The sequence below is a fragment of the Agelaius phoeniceus genome, chromosome 1 (assembly GCF_051311805.1).
Source record: "Agelaius phoeniceus isolate bAgePho1 chromosome 1, bAgePho1.hap1, whole genome shotgun sequence".
Lineage (NCBI taxonomy): Eukaryota > Metazoa > Chordata > Aves > Passeriformes > Icteridae > Agelaius > Agelaius phoeniceus.
Window position 1 is genome coordinate 105,325,166 of NC_135265.1, and position 21,651 is coordinate 105,346,816.

General features: G+C 38.3%; 1 protein-coding gene across 3 annotated transcripts; it reads left to right on the plus strand.

The window, feature by feature from the left end:
* The first annotated feature begins 1,269 nt into the window (after positions 1–1,269).
* Positions 1,270–20,734, plus strand: METTL4 (methyltransferase 4, N6-adenosine). Of its 3 annotated transcripts, none has more exons than XM_054629857.2 (9): positions 1,270–1,406; positions 2,776–3,290; positions 4,000–4,062; positions 7,243–7,609; positions 9,727–9,796; positions 11,609–11,783; positions 11,999–12,105; positions 12,715–12,803; positions 18,956–20,734. In XM_054629857.2, exons 2-9 carry the CDS (start codon positions 2,862–2,864, stop codon positions 19,099–19,101), a joined length of 1,446 nt encoding a protein of 481 aa, XP_054485832.2. In that variant the 5' UTR covers positions 1,270–1,406; positions 2,776–2,861; the 3' UTR covers positions 19,102–20,734. The 3 variants fall into 3 exon arrangements, with proteins under 3 accessions (XP_054485832.2, XP_054485842.2, XP_054485846.2); XM_054629867.2 differs by having other exon boundaries at positions 18,959–20,734; XM_054629871.2 differs by lacking the exon at positions 18,956–20,734 and adding an exon at positions 16,946–17,140.
* Positions 20,735–21,651: the final 917 nt, after the last annotated feature.

Genomic DNA, 21,651 nt, shown 5'->3' on the forward strand with positions numbered 1-21,651 from the left:
TGCTTGCTTCTTCCCTCTACAGAGGTTCTACTTTATTTGTGGGATAGGCTTAAATGACTGAATTATAACTAATAAACCCCCCCTCTATTACAGACATTACCAAAACACATTATTAATATAAACTGTTGCTTCATTTGGCTTCCAATTCCACTGCTCACAAACCACAACAGAAGTTTAGCTCAAACTCAATTCATAGGGCAGCATTTCTCACTGTGTCTGGGGAAGAATCTGCATTATTCCTATACTTTAACTGGGACCAACCACAGAAAGAATGAATTCTCACAAACATAGCAAGCAATTAGCTTCTAGAGTAACAGAATCAGTCTGGAAAAGACCTGCAAGATCATCAAGTCCAACTTATGACCAAACACCACCTTGTAAGCTAGACCATGGCACTAAGTGCTACATCCAGCCTTTCCTTAAACACCTCCAGGGACACTGATTCCACCACCATGCTGAGCAGGTGTGGTGGTTGTTTGAGCAAGCTTAACACACTCACTCATGACAGCAGTCCATTCCAGTGTGCAATCGCCTTTTCTGGGGAGGAATTCCTCCAACTGTCCCACCAAAGCCTGGTGCAGTTTGGGACCGTGTCCTGTCGCTTATTGCCTGGGAGAAGAGGCCGATCCCCACCTGGCTCAGCCTCCTTTCAGGTGGTTCCAGAGTGATAAGGCTCCCCAGAGTCTCCTTTTCTCCAGGCTAAACACCCCCAGCTCCCTCAGCCGTTCCTCACAGGACTTGTGCTCCAGACCCTTCCCCAGCTCTGTTGCCCTTCTCCGAACACGCTCCAGCCCCACCATGAATTGCGGGGCCCAGAAGCGGCCACAGCGCTGGAGGTGCGGCCTCACCAGTGCCGCGTACAGGGCTCTGTCACTGCCGTGGTCCTGCTGGCCACGCTGTTGCTGACAAAAGCCAGGACTCTGAAAAAGCAGAGTTTGGGCAGAGATTTAGAAGCAGTTTGCCAGAGCCAACACGCCAGCAGAAAAAAAACCAATAAAGCGTAGAGCGCGGCAGAGCTGGGCGCAGCTCCACCCGCTCGCCCTGAGAGCGCGTCTAAACCGTACCGAAGGCGACCGGGGGCACTCAGCAGCGAGTCCGCAACCCCGGACTCACCGCCGCCACACGGACACTTGTCCCAGGGGGTGAAGGGGTGAAGGTGGTGCTGCTGCCGCTCCCCGCCCTGCCGTTACCGCCAGCGCCGCCGCCGCCGCCTCCTCGCAATTTCAAATCCGCCCGCCCGGACGTGGCCCAGAGCGTCACACGGAACTGCGTCACGGCGGGGCCGCGGGCCGGGCAGCGCCGCGGGCGGGGACCGGGGGCGGTGGAAACGGAGCGGAGGAGGCTCCCACCCCCGGAAAAGCTCGGGACAAGGGCCATGGCCGTACGGCGACGTGCTTGTGCCCACGGTGAGTGTCTGACGGGCGCTGCCGGGCCACGGCGAGCCCTGGGCTTTTCTCCAGCCGCCGAGAGTTTTCCTAGGGAAAAGCCCGAGCTCTCGGTCCCTGTGTGCCCCCGCGGGGACGGGAGTCGGCGCCCGGCCTCAACAGCGCTGGGGCCGCGGCTGCCCCTGCCCTGGTGCCTGTGTTACTGCTCCTGGGTGCCGTCATAGTGATCTATGTCTCCATACGTATATGTGTATATATATTTGTGTGTGTGTGTGTAGATACAGTGTATGCACGTATATATAACTATAGTGTGTATATGTGCACATATGTGTGTGTTTATGTGTGTGAAAACCGCATATTTTATGATTGCCTTTTTGCAAATATTAAAATGAATATTATATGTGTTATGTTAGAAAGTTATGATGTATTAATTTTCTTAACACATTTAACTAGTGTGTTAAACGTAGTTTTAGGTTATAACAAAATGTTAAAATAGAAACTATGCTATGTAAGATATTTTTTTAAAGAAGGGACTTGTAGCGAGATAGCAGCCACAGGACACCTAAATGTTTCAGAGAAAGTTTCTCCTGATAAGAGAGCAATAAATTCTCTAACTTCTTCCCACCTCACTCAGCCATGAAGACGCCAGTTAGGATTAAGTGGAAGAAGTTGACAATGGCCAGACAGAATCCTGTGTTTGAATGAAATTTATGTGTCATGTATGAGGTGTATGAATATGCAGCAGGTTATTGTTTTTAGGGGTTAATGCTTCATTAACATGTGTCCTTTTTCGGGCTTACGCTGCCCAGGAAAAGGTACCCGGACATCCGTAACTCTTTGTTTCTATTGTCTCATATTGTCCTAATCCAAATTGTCCAAATAATTATTACTCTAATTATATTGCTATTTTTATAACCATTTTTATTACTATTAAACTTTTAAAATTTTAAAAGCAAGTGATTGGCATTTTTCACATGTGTGAATATATATATAGCATGTGCATATAAATAGAATATATGTAGTCTATATAGCACACGTGTAACATATAAAGACATGTAGTGTAAATGCATGTATATGTGGTGTATATACAGTGTATAGATATACACACATACCATATAGTGTTAGACTTAATTGATGGGTCATAGGGCTGTTTTCTGTCTTGTTAAAAAGGGTAAGTGCATACCGTATAAAGGTATAAAAAAGTTGTGTAAAATTTAGTTGCTATAAAAAAAGTAGTGGTATAGGGATGAACATAATGGGAAAAGCAGCTGAAGTCAGGAGTTTCAACAGTGTGCCCTGTGTGGGCATGGAAATGTCTGTGAGAAGGCAGGTGCTAATTTATTAAACAGTGATAATTCTGTAAAGTGAATTCTTATAAAAATTCCCACAGGAGGAGGTTGCTCCAGGAAGGCCAAATGGTTGGTGAAGGCCATGGTTTCAGGGAGCTGATTTTTCGTCCTGAAAAGGGGACTTAGGATGTCTGTGGTACATCGTCTGACAGTGGGATGGCTTTTGGATCATCTCTCTTTCATCAACGAGTGTGGCTATGAGATCTGTGACTCCTTTGCACACCCTGGTGGCGTCACTCCCAATACTTCTGCCACATCTACCAAAGACTGTCACAGTAGTTCTGCTTTTGCTGCCACCCCCTCATCAAGCGACGGTCCTTCTTACTGTCCTGGAAATGCCGTAGAAACAGAAGGTAAAAGAGCAAAAATGAGATACGTGTTTCGGGAGGAGTTCTTTGATATTTCTAAGCCCCATATAGCTGCGGCTCCTGAGGAGCAGCTGTGTCAGGGATGCCCTGAGGTGAGTCTGACAGAAATAAAGGCCAACAGCAGCAGAGAGGAATACCAAGAAGGAGCAAAGAGTGACACTGGAGATTGTCTTGCCACTGCTAGGAAGGTATGTTATCTGTAACACAGTAAATTACAGTAATCCCTTGATAAATAATATACTACTAATACTGTTTTGCATACCTGAGTCTTTTTAGGTAGTGTAGAAGAGTGGGAACTTTTGAGAATATTCCTGGGTCCCTTCTCAGTAATGTGTATTCTGTGTCTCATAAGCAGTGGATTGCTCCTGAAATCTCCTGACACTGGTTGTGGTCAGGTACACAGTCTGAAGCTGTGGTAGCTGTTAGGATTGTGCAGATTAGCAAGTTGGGAAGGACAGCATGAATTTACTTTCAGTGTTGTTTAGTACTGTTCCATATGGACAAAAGAAAATAAGAGTCACTTGTCTAAGCCAATAAATGTAATCATGAAGACATAGTTAATTTTTTTCTCTAATTGGTAAACTCCCCTTGGCAGCTGAAACTTTTAGTATGGGCCCAAAGGAGGCATGAGCACCAACTGTGCACTAGGTGCCTTCAGATCCTAGTGCCATGAATAATTTAAAACAGTTTAAGCCTATGTACCTTGTGAAAGCCTGCAGCAGGTTAGGTATTTTCGGATCTTTTTGCTTATTTGACTTGTACTTGTGATAGAAAACCAGGAAACTTTCTTCTGCTTTTAGAGTTCATTTGTAATTCAGGTATGTTTGATGTCTTTTCCCCTTTTATTTCATTGTGGAATGATACGGATTTTGTTGTTGGTTTTTGCTAATTCTGCAGAAACGTAAAAGGAAATGTGTGTTCAACCAAGGTGAACTGGATGCTTTGGAATACCATTCAAAGGTAAGTTGGAAAAAATGTATATTTTGCAAGTACCTGCTACTTGACTTTGGGCGTGTGCCGAGTGGAGGGCATGGTTGCAAACAAATTCTGTTTTTGTAGCTTGTTCCACTGGTGAAAAGAAGGAAAGGGAAAGGAAGGTCAATCTCTCCAGTCCTCATTTGAATTTGTGCTTACAGCATAGGTCTTCTATGTGGATACATGTGAAGTTGCATCTGAGACATTAGAAAGATCTGGAAGCTGCATTCTCAAAGTAACTTGGACTGTTAGAGACAACTGAACATTGTGTGGCGATGAGTTGAATATTAGGAATTGGCTGATTTGAAATTGGCAGCATAACCTGTTCTGAAGATCAGCTTTCAGTGTTTCAGGACACTGTGCTGGAGTTACTCAACACTTTGTGACCAAATGTGTTTCAAAATATTTTATTCTGCAATTGAAAAAAAAAAATTAATCTTTCTCTAACATTTTATATTGTCCTACTAAAACATTATGAATGAATTGGAATTGAAGTCTGTATGCTTATGTCAGTTGTGTACTGATGAGATACAACTGAATTACACTGAAACATAGTAGTGAATTTTAGAAATGCAATCTGTAGGTAATGTTTGATGTATTCTTACTGCTTTCCCAAATAGTAATGTGAACCTGAACTAGGAGCTACACTTGCTTTCTTTCCTTTGACAAAGGTTTAATCATACTGGGCTTTTTGCTTAAATCTGTTCTGCTTGAACTACATTTAGATGGCTACGCTTTTTTCTTTTATAAAAAAGAAAAAAAGTCTTGTAGTAAACATGTGCGTGTATAAACTTGCTGATACAGTGTAGAGGTCTTGTGATTATTTTAGTGAATAAGCTGTGCATGTGCAGAATCACCTTAAAGGAGAAAACTTTGAAGTTCAGTATCAACATGAGTATGAAAACACAAAGGCTAAAAAATCATTCAACAATAGAAATAAGGAAAGAAATTAAAAAAAGAAGTTTGATGCATTGGAGGTTTGTGTAACTTTGGTGATATTTGGTGAATATGTGGAAAATACAGAGTTTGGAAAAATCAGTGACTCCAGTTAGCCTCTTGTATCATTCACAGATTAGAAAGTATTGGGTTTTTACTAAATTTGTGTTATTAAAGGTTATACCTCTGCAAGTTAAGCCAGATTATTTTGACACTTATTTATATCTGTAGACTCACCAAAAATAAACCCAAACAACCGCAATTTTTTGTTTTTGCAAGTGAATCTATGAATTTCAGCTGTTGAATCCATTTATGAATTTCAGTCAGTGTCAACATAGGGAACAGTACAAAATATGCTAAACTCCTTCAGCAGCCCTTTGTTAAAACTCCTGCTTTGATTGCTTCATATTCAAGAGACTTTGTCCATCTGCGAGTTAACACATGCATGTAAGAAGGTATAATTTCTGAAGATATGTTTATTAATTCTCTTGAAGCAATATGAGCTTTTCTTATCACAAACCTAAAAATTTATGACTCTACTGTCTGATATCTAGAGTGGCGCTATTAAATTATAAAAAAAAAATCTTTTTCTTCCCCTTTCACTAATCTGGGAATTGTAATAAAGTGCATTTTGTAAAACCCTCTTGTAATCTTGAAGATTCTGTAATCAGAAGCTTTTGAAACCACAGTATAATGGCTTTTTACAGGGGCTTTAATAAAGCCCCTGTAACTGACAATGGACAAATGGATAAACCCACCTCACTGACAATCAAAACTCATAAAGGCTCCATGTTTTGGAATAAAATGGGTCTCTAAATTTTGTGAAGGGGAGATGCTGACTCCCTAGTAGATGAATGACACTGTAAATACATCCAAGACTCGTGTCATCCTGGACTGACTAACAGGCTATTTGAGATGTTTGCCACTTAGAAAAGTTGCAAAAATTGAGTTCTGATACTTTAATTTGATTTACTGATGGTACTTCTGTATGACTGTAAAATGCATAAACTGTTGTTTTATGAAGTGGATTGAAATGTGGAAAATGACTGATTTTTAGATCCCAGTATACATTTTAATTAAAAAGATGTTCATGGGCACAGTAACTTGAAATTAAATTAGAATTTTAAATTAAACTTCAGATAATTGCTTTGAAATTTGTGTTTGGTTGAAACAATGATATTCCACATCTGTTGTCTGAAATGTTTTATTCAGTAGTTTCTCTTTCTTTCTTTCTCCAGCATTCTAATTATTGTAATTTTACCAAAAAATGAAACCAACAACAGCGTGGTGTCCTGGTTGTGGCTGGGATAGAGTTAGTTTTCTGCTTGGTAGCTGGACAGCTAATGCTGAGTTGATGGAGTGGGAGTGCTGCAAATGAAAAATAAACCTAAGACTTTTAAAAAGCCCCAGAGTTAACATATTGGATGCTAAAGCTAGATCTGTTGCCCAAATGTCTGCACCCAGGTGCAGCTGCTTTGTCCTTTCCAGCCTGATCAGGATAGATCAGAAAACATCAAATATTCTTATTTTGGGTTTAGCATGAGGATAATGTTGACAGCAACAATTCAAACATCAGTGTGTTAAGCCATGCTTACCCTGAATCAAGGAGTTTTCAGTTTGCTGTGCTGTCAGCGAGCAGGTGCACAAAGGAAGCTGGGAGGAAACATGGACAGGACAGGTGACCTGAGTTGGCCAGAGGGATATTCCATGGATAGGATCTCATGCTCACTATATAAACGATGGGAGTTGGCCAGGAGCCATGGATTTGCTGCTAAGGGATGGGCTGGACATCAGTCAGTAGGTGGTGGGTGTTCTTACTGTGCGTCAGTTGCCGTACTTCTCTCTCTCTCCCACTTTTCAATAATTAAAATAATGATAATAATTTTTTAGTTTCAGTTTTTAAACTGATCTTACAGTAGCCCATGAGGTTTGCTTTTTTCCTTGGATTCTTCTCCCCACCAGGGACTGGGAGGCATGTGGTGTGAGCGAATGGCTTTGTGGTACTTGGTTGCCAGCGGGGGTTAGACCAAGACACACACCTTATTATAATGCCTTTGTAGCTTTTGATCTCAGTAATTGGCAAGGATCCTTTTCCCTGCCTGCAGATTGAAAATGTTTTGATTTCTGTTGCATTCCCTGATCAAGTAGATACTTGAAAGATCTTTTCCTTTTTCCTTTGTTTTTTTTTTTTTTTTTTTTTTTTTTTTTTTTTTTTTTGTCCCCATACAGGTCAGGAAGCTCATTTGGGAAGGGACTTTGCATTTAGTCCAAGAGGGACTCAGAAGTGGTTTTCTTCACCGTACAACTGCAAAACTCAGTTGCAGGAAGAATAATGTTCCTCAGCACATTGTCTGTGGCTTGGCTGAACTATGTGAAATGGCAAAGCAGTTTCCAACTGTTAATGAAAGTGACCATCAAGCTGTACATGTGCTAGAGGAGAAAACCTCCAATGCAGAGCAGGACCTGCTTTCGTGTGTTATGGAAAACAACTCAAACTGTGCAAAGATAATTGTGTTAATGGGGCAGAAATACTTAGTGCCACCAAGAAGCAGTTTCCTCTTATCTGATATTTCATGTTTACAGCCCCTGTTGAACTGTAAGTATTGTTAGGTGTTTTTCTCCTGCCCAAGAAGGGCAGGTAATGTCAAGATGACTCAATGAACAGGTTTTAGCTACAGCATTACACTCATAGCAAATGCTGCTGCAGGCTTTCAAGGTGATATTTCTAACTTTGCACAAATAGGTAAGGACTTTCAAAGGAATGTTGAGTGGCTAGGAAATCATGTTATGAGGAGATTATTTGTCTCCAGGAGGCTCCTTTAAAAGTCTCAGCCAAAATACAGGAGTTTGTGAGTGTGTTCTGAGCCGCTGTCAGCATAGAAGTCACATAAACGCGTTGAATTGGGATTAGCTGTTCTGCTGGGTCCCTGTCCCACAGGATGAGCCTTTAGCATAGATAGGTCCATGCTACTGCTGAAGTGGTGGTCTGCTGTCTTGATTTTTAGCTAGATTAGACCATGGGGGAGGGATGAGATAATGCACCATAAAGCAAATGTTCATTTACAGACTCATCCTGTTCAGTGGCAGGGTCTTTTTAGATTGGAATAAACAGGTTGTGGAACAAAACCCAGTATCCCCCCAGGGAAGGTAACAGTTTGAGAGGCTGTTGCACCGAGCTGGAGGGCAACATCACTTTAGCAAGACCACCAGTAGCAACCATGACTAGACTTTTCAGCTGCTGTGTTTCACAGCTGAGAGTATTGGCTTATGCAAAAATCAGTGACAGGGAAATTAGGGGATTTTAGAATAATCAAGTTCTCTGTAAAAGTACATCAAAAGCTATTCAAGCCTCTATCCCCAGCCCTAAGCTGACAGCATGCATCAGTCTTCAGTGCCATTCCATTAGCTTTCAAATTGGCCTTCATTATTATTATTACTATTATTTTTATCACTATCAGTCACAGCTAGGGTTTATCAGACAGTCTTATAGGAAAGATGTTGCCTGTGAGCAAGAGCTGGGCATTGCTGCTCTTCCCTCTAATCGGTAATTTTAGATTTTTTAATTGCACATGAGAAGAGAGGAAGCATATGTAATTTAGATGTTATGATTTTTTAAATTTTGTTTTTTATTGAGAAGATATTCAGGAGGTAGAATCTTACTATCTAAATAATAATTTTGCATTTGAAGTCCAAAATCTAGCTAGGAAGCTGTTTTCATCTGTAGGAAAGAAAGATTATTATCATTCTGCTACCACTCTCCACACTGGAGCATGTAAGATTCTCCAAGGAGTTACAGAGCAGTCCAAGAAATCTGAGCGAGTGCTTTTGAAATATACAACAGTGAATGTTAACATAATGCCCTGACTGTAGACTTTTTTCCTGAGTAAATCTGCTGTCCCTTTTAATTATTATCTTTCTTCTTCCCTTTCACCTGCCAAAAGAGAAGTAATTCTTGCTGGTCAGTCCACTGAGGATAACACCTCCAGTGTTAAATGAATAATACGTAGTAATCACATTTCATGAACATCAGATACTATGCTGTTGTTCTTACTGTCAGACTAAATGAAAGAACAAAAATGTTCTCTGGAGAAATAAAATTGGGGAGATCTGTTTTTTCATGGATTTGTTCTGTATCTTTTATCCTCCAGCTAAAGTAAACTCAGCTTCTCCCATGAAAACTCTTTCGGTTCTTTTACTCTTCATTGATTCCCATTTCATACACTATCTGTCTCTCTTTACCTCCAGTAGTGCAAAACAGTTTTCTAGGGCTGGCTTGAAGCTCTGCATGTCCCCGTTGGCCTGATAAAAGATCAAACAGGACAGGAATCTTGCATTCAGGGCTGTAGCTTTTCACTCAGCTGGGTGCCTTATTGCATAGCTTCTGTTGGGAAACTTTGAAAAATTTTTATTTTTGAGACTTGCACTCTGCTAGCTTTTTTTTTTCCTGAAAGTCCTAAAGATCCTCAAAATTTCTTAGAGGGATCTGACACAGACCACATAAAAGTCCTTTCCTTAGGTAATCAGCCTAAAAATATTGAATTTTCTGGATATGATTATCTGAATTAAAACAAGCATGTCAAAAGTCTTTTAACTTCTTATTTGGAAAGAAAAGAAGAAATTTGCAGTTTTGCTATATATCTGTTTTAACTCATAGATATTTTTTAAAGCTACTTTACTGATTTTGCTTTTTTTTTCCTTAATTTTACTTGCCAGACAAGAAAAAATATGATGTAATTGTGATTGATCCACCATGGGAGAACAAGTCTGTTAAAAGGAGTAACAGGTATGTTTTATAGTAAAATCAAACAAACTTTGTCATGGTAGCTTACAAAGGGTAATTAACATTTTAATATATTGATTCAATCTACAACCAGTATAACCGTGAGACTGTAGCTCAAACTTGTGAATATTTTCACACTTCAAATCTATGGACTGTCTTAGGTATTTCACTGAAATGCGTTGGATACTTGGCATACAAGATATTTGCAAGAGCAGATCTTAAATTATGCTGAGAGAATGTTAGCCCTTTACAAAGAAAGTATGGATTCAGCTGTTCTGTAGGGCCCAGACCATGCACATATTAGTTTGTAATTAATAGGGTTACTTCAGTGGACATAAAACTAGATAAATATGTAAGTATTTCCAGGACTGAAATCTTCCTCAGGAGTTTGAGTGCGTTTTTATTTAATTTGAGGTGTAACTCAAGCTTCAGTCTAATGTTTAGAAGAACATGATAATGCAGCAGTGAAATCCTCTAGTGCAATAGGAACTCTGAGTACTGTAGTTTATGAAGTTATTAACTTAAATTTTTATAGGCTTCCTCCACTGCTGAGTAACATCATATTTATGCTAGTGGAGTCCTCTTGATTACCATAGAATTGTATCTCTTTGAAAGAAGGGTAGACAGGAAATATGGTCTTACAGCTTTGTAGAATAAAGTTTGCTGTGGCTTTTGATGCTTGTTATGAAGACATAATTTGAAGATATAGAGACTAATGTGTAGGCTTTCTTTTGAAAGCCCTTCAGAAACCTCTATAAATTCTCATTCAAATGAGACATTTCTCATTCAGAAGTGTCTTTCTTGAGTATATAAGGTACTCAGAGAATAATTGTAGTTACGAGCATAAGTTAGTCACCAAGATCCTTTCTCCCTTATATAATAAAGGGAAAGAGTGGAGGAGCTATCACTGCTCATAATTATCTTGTTGGCAGTTAATCATTGTGAAGCATTTCTCATCTAGGTGAACATTTTCTCCTCTAGACAGTCCAGGAGGTATTTGGATTTTATCCTTGTTCACTGTTTCTCACTGTAGCATTGTGTAGGGTCCTGGCTACCTGCATGGTGGCTGCCAATTTTCATTGGGCAGTGTGCCAATATTTTTGGTGCTGCAATGTGTAGGTTCCACGAGCTGCAGTCTATTGATAGTGTAGAATTGCATCATGAAAAAAAAATGGTAGAACAGGACAGGATCTGGAAAGCATCCTGGATTCAGCAGTGTAGCATTCAGTTAGCTCAGAAAAGTGCAGAATGGTTTTGAATAACCTAGAAAAATTCTACCATGGCTGATAATTTAAAAAAATGAACAACTTGTGAAAATAATTGGAGAAGTTATTATCTCTAATGACCTCTTCTCTTGCCATTCAAATTAGTGTGACTCACTTGTGATTTTCATTCAGAAGAGAGTTTATTATGAAAAGTGAATAGCATTACATTGCCTAAGAAGCTGTTCACTAAATAGCTTTGTTCTGGCACAAAGATGAGAATATTGAGTTACATCTGATAGTTCTTAAATGAAAAGAAACATGGGCTCCTAAACTTCAGAGCCACAACTAATAGTGCTTTATTTCGAGGCATAGTGGAAGTACATAGTTCAAGGTTCTGCTCAGTAAAACTTATGTACATACACTAATGATTTTATATCAGATCTCTCAGAATTGTCCACTGGGTGTCAGTCTTGAACTATTTTTATGACTTAGATTGTCAGGAGATAATTCTTGAAGTGACTGGTCTGTGTAATTTTTTTATCCATTTGTTTTGCTCTGCAATTTTTATGGTTGGTATATGCTAATTTGCTTTCTCACTTTATTGGCATAGGTACAGCTACTTGTCTTCATGGCAAATCAAGCAGATTCCAGTACCAACACTAGCTGCTCCAAATTGTCTTGTAGTCATGTGGGTGACTAACAGACAGAAGCACTTACGTTTTGTTAAGGATGAACTTTTTCCTCACTGGTCGGTGAAAACACTTGCTGAGTGGCACTGGGTAAAAGTAAGTTCTTAATTTATTTTGTTGCTTTCTTGGAGACTGAGAAAACTTGCACTATGACACGTTGTGTTCTTCTAATTTGTCTATTTACTGCCATTTGCTTTGGTATTTGAAAGCTGTGATATCATCAGTATCCTTCTTTTTATAAAGGAAAAGGTCTTGGAAAAATATGGGATATTAAAATTTTCTACTGTATATTTTTAACTCTCTTGTGTCAGATTACTACAGCTGGAGAATTTGTGTTGCCTTTGGATTCTTTGCACAAAAAACCCTATGAAGTTCTCGTACTGGGGAGAGTTCAAGGAGATGTAAAGGAAGCTTTAAGGTATGTCAGGATATTTATGGTAAATGTCTTTTTTTTTTTTTTGCAGCTGCTAGGATTCCCTTTGTATATATCACTTACCCATAATACAGTATAATGTCCCAAAATCTCTTGGCTGATTGTGGACCTAAAGATAGCCTTATTAGCTTTGGAGTAAGGGAGTGCCTTAGTGAGACTAAAGAATGGAACCCCCATCTGTTCCTGCATCTGCTGTCTTGGGAAGCTCTTGGACAAAAGCCTTGTGGACAGGGCTTCCTTTGCTGACAGGTTCTCTTGGACCATGAGCCCTTGGCACAGGCTGATGCCGTTTTGGGGATGCTGCTGTTGTTCCATACATGATGCGGTACAGGACTGCATTGTTTGTTCTCAGTGGCTCTACGTGGCTATTGTAAACCATGTTTTGGCCAAAGCCCCAGTGATTTCATAAACTCATTTTATATATTACGTCTGAGCAGCATTTAACTTTCCTTGGACTTCCCTGAAGTTTGTGAATGAGCATTCTGTGTGTTATCTCCCATCTGAAATCACTCTGCAAGAGCTGTATCATCACATTGGGTAACATTCATTCTCATGTTTCTTTTCTTTTCTTTTCTTTTCTGATTTATATGACAGGAAATCTGAAAGTATTCTTCCAATTCCAGAGCATCAGTTGATTGTCAGCATACCCTGCAGTCTGCATTCACATAAACCTCCTCTTGCTGGTATGTTTTGGTTTTTATGCCTAATGTTTCTGTAGCACAGTAGTCTTGAATGCCTCATTATGGGGTGTATCTAGAAATGCCTTAATTTCCCTTCTGTCAAGCAATTTTACTCAACAGAACTTGTGGTTCCTCCAAAAGTGTTCTGAAGCACTCAGTCTCGGTCTCAGAAAATTAATGTGAAAACCAGAACTTCAAGTAGTACTATATGAACATTTTGGATAGACATAGAAAAAATATTGCCTTTTTCAAAATTTATCTTTTAAATGCTGCAAAAACAGTTTTGCAGATACTTCATATATGACGTTGTGACAAATGACCTAAAGTACCTTGTGAGGGAGAGAACTTTGGGAATACATAAAATAGGAAATCAGAAATCTCTTTCATTATTATGTCATCCTGAAATAAATGTTTATATATCTACATGAATTGATTATATGCCTTTGATTATATTGATTTTGATTATATGCAAGCAGTACAATTATTCCTTTAAATCCAAAAACTTAACTGTTTTAAGATTGCTAATAAGAAGCAAAAAATAAGGCATGCCCTGCTTGTTTCTGAGGAGTTATATTTCACTCACTGAAGTTGTATTTCGCTCACTGAAACTGCTGCAGTAATTCCAGCCAGCCAGTTAGCGTGGGTATAAATTCAGCTTTTTAGAGCTAGTCCAAAGAATTGTTCTGAAGCACTTCTACTAGTTTTGTCAATAGAAAGTGGTACTTCTTTCATCATTACAGCACCTTAGAACTTTACAAGGCTGTGGTAAGAAATATAATTAATACCTCTCACAAAATCGATTTCATCCTCCACTAAGGGGGAAGCTTGCAGTGAGTCTGCAAATATTCCAGGTGTTTTGTATTCACATCAGAAAAGGCAGGTAGAAGAAATGTTTAATGCTCTTGGAGAGGAGAGGTGTCATGCTTTGCTTCACTGATATGCTTTTCTTTTTCTCTTCCCAAGGGGTAGAACTACTTTTGATCTGAACAATTGTGTACCTCCAGGGATGCTCTAAAATCTGTGTTTGGGGGCTTGCATTTATTAAATTACCATATATATATATATATACACATACACACCTGTTAAAAAACTAGTAGAAAGGACATAATTTGGTTAGCTAAAAATAGAAGAAAAAAGTGCCATCCTGAAGCCACATCTTCAAGAATAAGGGCTACAGCAGGGGGTATATGTATTGATTTAAGCTAATGAACAGTGGGGTGGTTATTTTGAGGCTGTCACCTAGGGTCTCTTTAGCAAGACAATACTTATCAGCAAACTTGGACACAAACAGGAAACTTGTGAGGCATCCAAGGGTGCAAACCAGCAGTTTGGATGTATTATGGAAAATTTTAGTGCAACAGTGGTCCTTGGAACAATTATTTTGTAGGGCAGAATCTAGAAACCATATTGGAGAATACATTATAAATTACAACCCTGAGTGGAATTTGTAGGAAACTGTCCTTCCTAATTTCTTGTATGTATTCCTTGAGTCTTCAGTTGAGTAATGGGATTTGATAACATTGTGTAGCATTTCTATTTCTCTTTGTAAAAATGAACTTGCTTGGAGCAATATGAATGATTTAAAAAGTTTTTGTGAAAATCCACTTATATCCTACAGGTTTTTTGGCAGGTCTGTGCAGAATATGGTTATGTAATGAAAAGGTAGACAATAAAGCAAAAGCTGATTGCTGATGCTTTGACTTCTGTGCTGTACAAGGTGTCGCTTTAATGACCAGGCAATGATCTTAAGCAGCCAGTAGAGAGCAGCTGAGCTACATGCTAGAGGGGTTCAGAAGAAATTTGAACAGAAGCAGAGATTTGGCAAGGGGGGAGAAGGACACTTGATGAGTCACACACACTCTTTATGCTTTGTTTAAGTAGTAACAAAGCCAAAAATATTAGTATTTACTGATGCTGTCTGGCACTTTGTTTCTTATTACAACAATAAAGGTTGTATGTTGATACATATGTAGCCACTTAATGACTGATTATAAGAGTTTATCTCTCAGGGGGAAGAGAAAGATGTAAATTAAAGTAAGCCATCAAAAAGAGATGTTTGTGTTCCTACAGTGCATTTAACCATGAAATTGCAACTGTAGGGGTTTTTGGTGATGCATGTGTTGTGTTCAATGCTTAGAGCTCTAATATATAATTGTAAATGTACTTAAGCTGCTTTATGCAAATGTGTTGAAATCAAATTTTATTACTCCAGGTTTTGATTCAAATAACAGCAGGTTTTCTTCCTAATTCAATTCAATGATGCTCTTAGAGAGCACAAAAGATACTCTGTTACAGATGTGTATGAAGTTCTACATAACTTCACATCACCTTTTTTCCTTTTCCTGTATTATAAATTATTCTTGTTACAGCCATTGCTCTTCCAGTTTTTAAGTATATGCATTTATTGTCAGAAAATAATGCTGTTGTCTAGGAGTTTGCCTAAAAGCAGTGGAATTAATTCTTGGCTATGTTCTAACCAATTTGCATATATTCAGCAGAACTGTGCAATGAGGAGTCATGGGAAGTCCCTCCTCCTGTAGCAGTGATGGTTTATTAGGCCATGTTATAAATGTTTGCTTGGAACTAAAAGTAAATGCCTTTTGTTTCCTTATGGGCCTTGTGAGCCCTTGCTGTAAGACTAATTGATTGTTGCATCAGCATCTAGGTTTAACTTGAAGTTCAGGAAAGACACAGTGCTGTAAAGCCATCTTTGAGCTGGATTTCAGATCGTTTTCTGGTCCAGGGTTTAGACAAATTGGGCAATAAGGACCTCTACGTCGCAAACTCTTTTGAAGGGTTATTTTAAACTGAGATAACTTGTGCTTTGTGCTTTGCATGGCTCACTGATCAGGCAGTGAAAAAGCAGACAGTTATTTTCACTTTATATATCCAATTTGTCAATGCAGAACCTGCTTTTTAAGCAGTGGAAGTTCAAAAAATGTCTCTTGTTTCAAAGATAATTCTTTAGCTCATTTAAACATTTTTAGGAGCATGCATCTTCAATACGTGTCTGGGACTAGGAGTATGCAGCTGTGTCAAGTCTCCTGCCTGGACACTGGATTGTGCTTCAGAATGAAATGAGTTTTCTGGAGCTGTTGTGTCTGCCAGCTGGCTTTGTGCTTGCTTCACGTGTCCTAGGGCATTAGGTGCTCAAGTATCTGTATCTGAGTTGCTGTCTTGGTGTTTGTGACACCTGCAAGTGATAAAGAACAGGCTGTTTATCATCTATTTAACCTGTTTCCTGTCAGTGGTATCTGTAAGTGGATAGAAGTAATTGTGTTCTGGGTTTTGTTTTTCAATCTATTCCTGTGGTAGAAAAACTCAATACTTAATTTTTCTACTGATGGAACTCCTCTAAGCTGTTTTCAGAGGAAAAAAACCCAAGCGTTTGCTTGAGGGCTGCAGATCAGATCCATGTGTGTTAAGATAGCCTACTGGTGATACAAAGGTCTAACAAAGAAGACATAATTTGTGACTTGAACACTGATTTTTCCTATTTGAAGGAAACCAATGTAATGAGATTTTAAGCCAACAAAATTCAGCTCTTTTGATATGGTAATTTTGTTGCAGTGCAAGTTACTGCCTGATGTGATTATGTAAATGCCTACAACCTAGCAATGAAGAATCATACTATAATGTGATCTCAAATTATATGTAATATGTCTGTTTTTTTTAAAAAGCCCTCGAAGTTTAAAAAGATGCTGTCCCTGCCAGAAGTAGAAGGGAGATTCCTGCAACTTCCTTTTTAAATTCTAGAACCAAATTGATAGAAAGACTGGCACCCTTTTCCTGCTTCTGCTGAACTGATCGGTTTCTTGGTTATCCCTTTTTTGCTTTCTGAACCAGTCTTTGAGATTGGTTGAAGTGTGCTTTTCAAATTTGTTCTTTTAGGCATGGAAGTTTTTGGTGTCTATTAAAACTGCTTTGGATTACTGAACCTAATGCTATGATGATTATTTTTAACTTATGAATTTTAAGATCTACCATCTCTCTGGGCAATCTGTTCAGTGTTTCAGCACCCTCACTGTAAACAATTGTTTCCTTATATCTAGTCTGAATTGATCATATTTTAGTTTAAAACCTTTATCCCCTGTCCTATTGGTGCAGGCCCTGCTAAAATAAGCTTGTTGCCTTCTTTCTTACAGGCCCCATTTAAGCATTGAAAAGCCACAAGGTCTCCCTGGAGCTTTCTCATCTTCAAGATGAACAGCCCCAACTGTCAGCTTGTCCTCCTAGGAGAGGTGCTTTGGCCCTCTGATGAAATTGTCAGCAAATTATGCACAAGAAATTCTTATCTTAATGGAGCTGTGAAAAGAACAATAAATTTTACCACTTTTTTATTATGTTGTGTTTGCAAAATGATATTAAGCAACTGCTCATAAGTGGTGTCTAATTAGATGAACACCCACGACACCAAACAGTGTGTGAGTTTTCTGTCAGAATGTACATTTTCCTCTAAACTTCCCAGATTCTTCTCTGTAAATGCTAGATTTGTTTAAACATTTTATCTTGCCTCTAAAAGAAGCAGGTTTTTGGAATAAGATTCCTTCTGGTAGCAGTATTTTTTAGATTAAAAGCTGCCTTGATGATAACCCATCTGAGGCATTCATGTGACATTTGTTAAAGATTGGGAGAAGGCGAATAGATTTTTACACCATGCCAAAATACAATAAAGCCTGGAAACACCCATTAAAAATATTTACAGAAAAGTTTTTAATATACTGGAGCTTTGGAAGAGGTGATCACGCAGGGTAGGGAATGCATCTTGGGTTGGCTAACACTAGAAAGTGAAGTGGGTGCTCATCTTTCTGTAGCAGGAGCAATCCATGACCTGATCAGCTGGAGTCGCACATGGGGCATCTGTGACTGGCAAACTTGATGCAAAAAGTCAGTACTTGGATTGCACCAAGAAAAAAAAAAGAAAAAACATTTCCTCTCATACTTTGGTGTATGTTGCCTGGATATGTTTTTGCTTTCTGCAGTGATCATATCAGTGATCATATCTGAAGAGACTGAGTGAAGGAGCAAAATGTTGGCCTTATGAGTTGTATTTTTAAGTGACAGAGATTCAGAAATCACTAGCAGATCTGATCTAAAAATGACCAAAGTATCCTTTGGAGAGGGATATGTTTCTGTAATTTTTCTTCTTTTATCTTCAGCAGCAAAACAAAAAACTTAACATGCAATTTTTAGTATAGATAATTTTTTCAGTTTTTCTGTCTTCTCTGTGTTGGGTGCTCCTTAGCCCTTTGCTTTTCTCATGTTTTTGTACACAATGTCTTTGTAGCCATTTCATGAAGCCTAGTTAAGGAGTTGCTCAAACCAGCCACAGACTAAATGGCTCTATATGACAAGTAACACATTTAACAATAAACTCTTGGCAATAATACTTTTCAAGCAAGATGCAAGATCTTTTTCTATCACTCCAAGAATGCCAGTCATGATCAGTGACACAGTTGATGTTAATGACAGGCATCTTTATATTTGGATTTAGGCAGCAAAAATGCCTAACTGTAAAAGAAATTTGAGATTTATGTTACTGAATAGCAGTAACAGTTATAGAAATATCTCTTCAGCTGCCAGATTGATATTGGGGAAAAAAATAGTTCCTGCATTTTTATAGCTCTTTTAGTGCTATACTTATTTAACTGGTATTACTTTTAACAGTTGTCATTATAAAAAATACTTTCATCCCCTTTAAGGTACAGAGGAAAAGAGAGTGTGCTCTTAATTAAGGAAAGGGTTTATGTATTTATTTATTTATTTATTTATATAAGTATTGCCCCCATGTTATTGGCGCTAAGTGAGGTTTTAGGAGGTGTTTGGTTGATATTAGTAAAAAAAATGCAGAATTCATCTATGTAGAGGCTGAAATAAATCCTCCTTCCCTTTCTCTAAATGAAAACCAATAAATCAAGGCTATTGAAGGCCTTGACAGTATTTTTCAGAATCTCAAGGGCATTTATTTAAGATTACTTTCTCACTATAAATAGTCCAGCTGTTTGATGAAACCTCTGAAATTAATTTGCTGTCTTTCCCTTTTTTAATGAAACATGCATTTTTTCATCTGCCAGCATCACAGGAGAGGTTTTACTTTTTTGCTATTGTTTGTACCATTGTCATTGTTATTCTCTTTTTTTTTTTCTCTTGCACAGCAGTTCTGGCAGAGTTTATCAAGCCAGATGTGGAATGCTTGGAGTTATTTGCTCGCAATCTACAGCCTGGTTGGACCAGCTGGGGAAATGAAGTCTTGAAGTTTCAGCACATTGATTATTTCACTCTTCTGCAGAATGAAAACTGAGCTGGGTCTTAGACATCTATACCCTCTGAAATTCCACATCTTCCCAGGGGGCTCTTGAACTTAGCTTTATTGCTGATGGTGCACCTAAAGGTAACAGAAATAAAACCAATTGCATTTTGGTTAGAATTCTTTAAGTGACAAGATACCTGTTTAATGCTATCTCCCCTCTGTGCAAGGTGGTCCCTTATATTGATGATCTGAACATATTTAGATACTGATGTTGTTACCAAAAATCAGTGAAGATAAAACTCCTTAATAGCAGTGTAGCATTAAGAAGCAGGCATTCTTTATCTGGCCAGGTACATGAGGGAGTATCCTCTCTGAAATATTGTGTATGTTGATTATAGAGAAAGCTCCTGTTTATATTCTGTATTTTACATACATATGCATTGACATTGATAGTACTAATTTCCCCAAAATCATTAACATATGTTCCCTCTGCTTTGCACACATGTTCTTCTGTACTAGGGGTTTCTTTGGTGATTCCTGGTGGTCAGCCACCCCAAAATCATATTTGACCATCCAGTGAACTGGTAAAAAGTTGGCATAACTGGGCTAGTTACTCTGCAGTTTTCCTTCTTGGTCAATGTTTAACATGACCCTAGAGAATTAGCATGTTATGGTTCTATAGGCTTGTGGTTTTTGAAGAATAATCATATTAACCCATCAGGTTAATATGGTGGGTTAAAACAATAATTTTTCATCTGCCAACAATGTTAGAGTGTAAGTTCATCCCTGTTCTTTTTAAAAACTCAAGAAAAGAAGGATATTTTAAAGTAATTTCACTGCAGCTATCAAATCTGAGCTGATAGCACATTGCCACTGCTGTACTGTAGTTTGTGCTATTTTTAAAGAATTATAATAAAGAATTGTATTGTTTTTCAAGAGTCAATGGAAGTAAACAATTCTGAATGATGCCTGTTTTCTTAAAGTTTTTTTTGCAAAACAATGGATTTTGAACTAAAATAGTTATGAAGGCAGTGTATCTTCCTACATATTTGTATGTATCTGTCTGCCTCAGAGAAAATAAAAGGAGCAGTGCTTATATTGGCATATGAATTTTTAACTGACCATATTCTATGTAAAATGATACTTTTAAAACAATTGATAATTCTGCCTTTGTGTATATGGTGTTAATTTTTTGACTACATTGTAAATGATCAGTTTCAGCATCTTAAAAATTCTGAAATTTTAACAGATTATATGTATTTTTTAAAAGATTTTTTCCTAATGTTCTGGAACATTATAAAGCCATGCTAGTGAGCTGTATTTTTCAGCTAACAAAAAATGATCCCTTTAAAAAAATATTAAAGAATTTTACACTTTGTGTATCATTTGTTGTGCTTAGATTTACTTTGAAAAATATAAAGAAAATTTAATGAGGCCTCTGCTACTTACTCATTTATAACAGTAGAGGCAGAGGTGCTGGACAAACTGATTTTCCTGATGGCAGGTTCCTGAGTTCTGACTGTTTGTAATGAAGAACAAAATACATTGCCTAATTTATTTTCCTTCATTTTCCTCTTGGTAGCCTGGTGAGCTGTGAAGATTTTTTTAAGTTTAACTTCAAAATGTTAGCAGAGTATTTTTTGATAATTTTGTAATAAAGATGAAAATGAAAACTTGTGCCTTATTTCCAGTTTCTATATTACTGTTCAATTCCATGTTTTGCCTATTGGAGCAGTGGAGTTAATAAAGCAAGGAAAATGCTTTTTTCTCCCTCCCCCAACAGTTAAACACATACTCAAAATAAGTAAATAACGTAATAGTGGAAGTAGTTTCCCAGGGAAACGTTTCTTGCTGCATGTTTTTATTTAGTCTGCCTTTTAAACTGTCAGTATATAAGCAATCTTACCTACAGCTACAAGGGATAGATGGTTCTTTATTTGCTTTTAGTTTTAGAAGACATTCCCTACCTGGAGCTTCTGCTTTCCTAGTCAGAATTCCCCTGCCCTCCCAAGATGCTCTCATCCAGTACTAAATGATGTATGGGACTCAAGCATGTAATAAATGATAACTGCTTCACTTATCTTGTTTTCCCTTTGTACTCTACAAAACAGCACAAGAAATGACAATGTTGTCTGTTCCACATCCGCTGCTATGAACAACTCCAGATTATCATTTTAATTCCAGCTAAAAGATAGATGAACAATCTTAAAGATCAAGAAACCACCCTTGTCCTTTGAGCTAAGCAGCAGAACCCTTCTAAGGGAATAACCTTCTTTAGGCTGTTTAACAATTAATGACCTGATTAATTTGTCTTTTCTGTGGAGTCCCTTTGCAAACAGTGGCTTTCTAGAATCCTAGAATAATTAAGATTGGAAAAGACCTCTAAGATCAAGCCCAGCTGTTAACCTACCATCACTGTGTTCACCACTGAATGGAAGCAGCTGAGCAGCTACTTCCAGCACCTGGGAATCCAGCCTCCTAAGTATGGCTTGTATGTAGAGGACTTGTGCAGGCAGGTTCTAAGCTGCTCAGGCTAAGTCAAAAGTTGAAGATTGGAACTTGTCATATCTTATCCTGTCCTAAATAGTTACAAAATTATGC